At 40.7% G+C, this 6486-nt stretch overlaps 1 protein-coding gene across 1 annotated transcript; it reads left to right on the top strand.

The window, feature by feature from the left end:
* Window positions 1-245: 245 nt before the first annotated feature.
* ngb (neuroglobin) lies at window positions 246-1549 on the top strand. The gene is made up of 4 exons (XM_035674380.1): window positions 246-446; window positions 882-990; window positions 1088-1207; window positions 1326-1549. The coding sequence occupies exons 1-4, from the start codon at window positions 349-351 to the stop codon at window positions 1476-1478; spliced, it is 480 nt and encodes a 159-aa protein (XP_035530273.1). The 5' UTR covers window positions 246-348; the 3' UTR covers window positions 1479-1549.
* Window positions 1550-6486: the final 4937 nt, after the last annotated feature.

Here is a 6486-nt window from a genome sequence, read left to right as displayed (position 1 = left end):
ACACACACACATACACAGACAGACCCCTCAGCCCGGCTGGACCAGAAGAAGTTCAGAGAGAAGACTGACCTACAGTCAGAAGGTACAGTATGTTTGTGCGTCTCTAGCCTGAGAATCATACCTCCTGCAGCCGTGTCCCCCTCTTTACATCTGAAACACTTCTAGCAGATCAGCTGTGTTGCGCTCACTTGATGCTCCACTTTGTTTTCCAGGTGGGTTCGCAGAAGTTTGGTCTGTGGATTAACTTGAATATTATGGCTTTCCTCAAACTGAGCCTTCTCGTCCTGTAGAGGAGTTGTGTGTTTCCCCTCTAGAAGAACTTGTCTCGTGTTTACAGCCTGAGGGAGGATGGAGAAGCTGTCAGGGAAAGACAAGGAGCTGATACGAGGCAGCTGGGAGAGCCTGGGCAAGAACAAAGTTCCTCATGGTGTCATCATGTTTTCCAGGTAATGTTTTACACCATCAGCATGATTCAAATTGAATTAGACAGTAAAGTGATTTGTGAGAGAAGAAAACATTGTAAACCTATGTGCAGCTTATTAACATGGATTCTAATACAGCCATTGTAATAGGATCTTGCTTGTTTTTTGTGTTACTTAATAGCTGTGGTGTTAGAATATGTATCACATGTGGAGAGAGACTCAAGCTAGATCTTTTGCTGCACACTTTCATCATGCAGGGACCGGAAGCTTGACTTGTTGCTTGGCGACAGACTGCAATAATCCACAATTTACTTTGAGACAGCTGCCACTAAAGCAGAGACTAGCTGGAGAGATTTGTAGATGTATGATTTACAGATTGATTTTGTGTCTGTGTGGATATTTGGCAACCCGTGCCGTGTGTATACACCTATAGAACAGTGTGGTATTTGTCTGTGGTAGACTGTTTGAGCTGGACCCTGCGCTCCTCAGTCTTTTCCACTACAGTACAAACTGTGGCTCCACACAAGACTGCCTCTCCAGCCCTGAGTTCCTGGAACATGTCACCAAGGTGAGCTCCGTTTACCGCACTGACCACTACAAGTATACAGTTTGTGCAGTGCACAGTTGCGGATACTCTCTGTGTGTGTATTTGCACGTGATCCCAGGTGATGCTTGTGATCGACGCAGCAGTCAGCCACCTGGATGACCTTCACTCCTTGGAGGACTTTCTGCTCAACCTTGGGAGGAAGCATCAGGCAGTGGGAGTCAACACACAGTCATTTGCTGTAGGGGGAATATTTCTTAGTACAACTTTCAAAAAGCAATTTCACAAGTGAATGAGCTGTGAAAAATATGTTTTTTTTTCTGTGTGTTTGTGTTCTTGTTTGTTTTGGACTTCTTCAGATGGTGGGTGAGTCCCTTCTCTACATGCTGCAGTGCAGTCTGGGTCAGGCATACACGGCGCCGCTGCGTCAAGCCTGGCTCAACATGTACAGCATTGTGGTAGCAGCCATGAGCCGAGGGTGGGCCAAGAACGGCGAGGACAAGGCTGACTGAGGCGCACAGCGGGGAGCTGCTGAGCAGATGCTGTCAAATCACTCGACGTGGTTGCCATCGAATGCTGTACATTTGCTCTGTGAGTGGGGTCGCATAGCGTAGCAAATGTATGGTGTGGTTACACTTTACAATTGGATCGACCAATCGCAGAGTTTATTTTCTTTGCTGTGGATGTTTAGCTACCAGGCATTGCTGCTGTACAGCTGTGAGGATCTGAGTCTAAGTTGTTCTAAGTCTGGACATGTAATCTGAGCGCCTCACACTGAGAAAAAGCAACATCTGTTGAGTCTTTTTGTATATACCGGCTTTGATATATCTACTCAAATGATAACAGTGACTGTAGTGGTCTTTGTGATGTATCTTAAAAGAGTTGCACAATTGTGAAACACTAGATATTATATTAGGCATCACACACTACTCAAACTGTGATGGTTACTGTGGCCAGCATGGGCAGCTCACTATCTAACTGGAACACAGTGATAAATTACAAAACATCTTAAATGTTTTGGGACAAAGCAATGTAATTTTACATAAGAAAATCCTATCACCTTACTTAATCATAATCATTACTGTTTTCTATTGATATTACACATCATTACACCTCTTTTTGTGTGTGACTTTGTTATCTAACATTTAACTTATTGATGATAAGCAAAGTAACTGTTAACAGTTATATTCAAGAGATACTGACAAGAACTGTTATACTCTCTGATAGCTTTCTTCAGAGATCTATGACTGTTAAGGCGTCCACATGCACCTTTCTTGACATGGTGTGTTATGCTCTCCTCAGTAGAGGTTGTGAGTATTTCAATAGGCTTCAGCTGACTGTTAAACTCTAACCAATAGACTGTTATGTGACATTTTTAGAGTTTAAAAGTAAAAGGACATCTTGGAGGAATTTTAACATCTTTGTTCCTTGGCTATCAGTTTCCAGTCAATTTTAGTGTAAAGTAGTTTTGTTGTACTGTAGTCGCTTATCTCAGTAATGCTTATTAACTGTATTGTTGTGGCTACAAACGTAGTATTACCTCAACTTTAGAGGTGAAGATAAGTAGGGTGGCCTGTGTTTCTCCAGGACAGAGCACATGGACGTGTAGCTGAAAGCTAATATGTATTTTTGGATTATGAAACAAAGACAAACTTAATTGATTTCCTTTTTAATTTATTAATTGAAACGAATAATACAGAGATACTGTGTGCTGACACTGTCCAATATGTGTGTATTATTATTGCTGCCATAATACTGTATGTATCATCCTCAGCTGTTATTTACATTCATGGTCATGATGCCAAGTAACTTAGCAACAGTGCGCCAAGTATTAGATAATAACACCATACAACTGTAAATCCAAGCTGCTGATATGTGGTTATTATCGCTTTAGTCTGAGTTTACATTTATAAAGTTTATTTTTATATTCTGAAATGTGTATGTGTAGTTAAAGATTGATTTTCTTTATCAAATGTGATGTACTGTACAGTATATCCTTCATTTAATCAAAGTAATACAAATATTATTAACTTCTAAATGTGCAGTCCTTACACAATATTATAAAAGCAGAGTTTTTTATTGAACCCACAGGTGTAATGTTTAGTAACTGACTGTGTAGGTGGTGTATTTGTAGTGATTCTTTTCTTAGTACACAACCCTATGCAGGTTGTTGTTCTCCATGTCTCTGTTTTCAATTACCTGGCATTAGGTCTTTTTAGCAGGCATGACTGACAACTGGCATGTTATCCATTTAACATCCAGCTATGTACATATTGGGTGTGTCACTGTCTACCTCATCATTATCAGCTGCTACTGAACAGCGATGACTTCACCTAGTTATCCTTCAACCAAAAACGCACATTATTATTAGAGTTAATGCAAGCACGCACTCTTTGTGAACTGGATTCCATCCTACACTTAAAAAAAAATGTTGTGTGCTTACTTGAGACTAAATAAAGTGATCTTCTGTGGATATTTTACTGCTAAACGAGGTCAGTGTGTTTTCCTCTCGCTCTCAGATTGTTTGTCACAGACTGATGATGGTTACAACAATGGTCTGCGTTTGAAATCAATCACACGATGCTTGATTTCCTTCCCACTGACAGCCCATCCCGTAGTGTTACATAAGATCCAAGAGCTGAATGGCTCATCGCTCTTGGCTACGGAGATGAGGGCGACTTCAGGCACATCAGCCCACTTACTCATGCAACTGCACAATGTCACATCAAGACTGTTTACAGAATTTCACAAATTTGCCATTCTTCTCTTCTTTTTTGCAACGTGGACTGTTTTGTTTTTGTTTTGGTAATATCCTTTAAAGGTAGTTTGCATGTGCTTCAATATGTGTGTCCTATAGGTGAAGCCATAGTTATGAGAGATGTGAAGATGGTCGTTGTAATGAGGTATCGGAATACACAAGGCTCATTTCTCCCAGATATACAATTTTGTTGTATCATTGTAAAAGTCACATCCATGAGCTGGCTGTCTGTTCTACTGTTGAGCAGTGGCTGACATGTCCTTAATCTGTCTCTCCGCACTCCCAACAGTATCCTCACTCCTTCTGTCCCACTGAGAGTCTGCTGTATTTATGTTGGCTCAATGCTCCGTGTCTCGCTTCAGACTCCGGAACAACACAGAGCCAGAGCCGTCTAGCCACTGGGCTTCATGGAGACTCTGACCTGACCGTCTCTCAGGTCACCAACCAATAATTAGATTGCAGCAGAAATTCACAAAGCTAGTGACTAAAATACAGTAGGTGTTTATTTCCCTCGAGGTAATTTCATTAATCAGTCCCTATACCTCTACAGTCTCACCTTGTACTGTACAAGGATTTGCTCTGAAGGCAGTCGTCTGGAGAGGAGTCTGCGAGAAAAGACAACACATTATTTTTAGAAAGTCTGCAATGTGTTTTGGAATGAAGGGGTATTGAACGTTGTCATGGCAACTGTTAAGTGATGGTCCAGAGTCGTATGTGTGTGTGTGTGCATTTGTTTTCCATGAAGGAGGAAAGCAAGGCATTGCTCAATCACTCACTCATCCTAAATCATAGTGTGGAGAGGAGTGGACAGTGACTACGCATGCAGGCTCAGGCTAATAAGGTTCGCTCTGATTGCTCTCTAGGAGCTGGAGTCTACGGCACAAGCCTTCCAAGCAACAACCTCGATGGGGGATGAGCTGTCTGTCAGAAACGGCAATACAGTTACTTTTAACATGAAGTACAACCAGTTAGAGGATAAGACTGGTGTTATTCATGCATTTTCTGATTGTCAGCAAATTCCTCTTTAATTTAACTGCTCTTTAATTTTCTTAAAAAAAACACTGGTTTCTAAGTGCATTTCAAATCAGTATATATTGTGATTTTTTTGGGACTGCTTTCAGTTGTGGATTAATACACGCTTGGTGTCTTACAGTTTGTTGACAGGAGGTAATTCACCCGAGTTTATCAGTTGTCAAAATAGAAATCTATTTTAATCTATACAGCTGTCAACACAGGCTGTGTAACAGCTCGTGTTTTATTCACGCTACACGCCCACAAATGCGACACAAATCGTATTTCTACACTTTAAGTGTATTTTTCTTCCATTTGTATAGCTGTAGTAATCGGGCACAGCACTGAAGCTGCTGCTCCGCTAATGCTTTTAATAGTTTTTGGACCCTAATGGAGCTTTATGGCACAGGGGAATAAGATTTACCAGCCTTTGGCTACTATGGTTATTCTCTTGTTCAGCTGGTAGTCCAAAAATATGATGCAGAAACCATGGACTTAGGTCCTACAAACACCTGGTGTACTGCATAAGATAACACTGCTTGACACCTTTTGCGTAGATATAATGGGGAAGGAAAGTTGTACTTAAGACCTTTTTGATTTAATAAGGTTATAACATTTTCTACGAAGTTGATAAAAAAGTGAACCATGCAGTAATATTGTTTTGTAAACGGACATTTCCAATGTCAAGGATTCACTTTCTTGTGAACTTTCGTCTTCAAGTTTCTTGAAAGAGAATAATATAGTCCAGGGGAGATAAAAAGTTCAAAATTGCCACTACTTTGAGCCACAATATTATGTAAATACTAAACAACACCATCTTATTAAGCTTCATTTACATGCTGAAACTAAGCCATAAGGGAGTGACAATATGTTTGCTGCAGGAAGCAAGCATTTTCTATTTTAAGCATCTGGGCAGGAGAAAGGCGAGCGGTGGGCCACACACCCAGAGGAATTCACCTTTCACTGAGAAGCATGCTCTCAGCAGTTGCCACGGGTGACATGGTGAAATGTCAGGGACTTTACTTTCTTCTTTCGTAACTCTTAGCAACGAAAAAGGACTGTCTATAATGGCAGGCATGTTATCTTATTTTTTTCTTGTAGACCCTCTGTTCACTGCAGAAAGATGACATCCATCCAGTCAGTGTGAGAAGTTTCTCAGAAAAATAAAAAAAACATACTGGTGCACCACTCTTCTGGAATAGCATGTACCATTGGCACTTTGGTGCAACCACTTTCCAATGTGGTTTGGATAAAAGCAGATGCTCATACAATTAATTGCCCCATCCACCCTCAGATGTGGTTTGAGGGACAAATGAGGCCTGTAGTATTTACAGAAGCCTGTCCCGAGGCTAGTTTGTATGCAGTCACACTGCTTCAAACACTAAGCTAACATGCACCTGCATTCATTAGCTGCCTCTCCCCCAGTTCTATTAAATGAGGATATCTGGTCTGTGATGGTCTTTGCAGAGATGGTCTGTTCAAAGGAATCACTGTCATCAGTAGTGCGCTTTGTCAGAATTTAATGGAATAGTTTAGAAATGATGCTTATTTTCTTTATTGGAGAGAGTTAAATGAAAATATTGATACCACTCTCATAACTGTACGGTAAATATGAAGCTAAAACCAGCAGCTGGTTAGCTTAGCTTAGCACAAGGCCTGGAAATAACAAGTAAACAATGCACAAATAGGCACATTTCCCATAATTTCAAACTATTCCTTGAACATCAGTAATAAAACAGTATTGTATGCAA

The sequence above is a fragment of the Morone saxatilis genome, unplaced genomic scaffold, assembly GCF_004916995.1.
Source record: "Morone saxatilis isolate NCDOM2014 unplaced genomic scaffold, NCSU_SB_2.0 Contig3, whole genome shotgun sequence".
NCBI classification, from domain to species: Eukaryota; Metazoa; Chordata; class Actinopteri; family Moronidae; genus Morone; species Morone saxatilis.
This window is presented reverse-complemented; position numbering and strand designations above follow the sequence as displayed.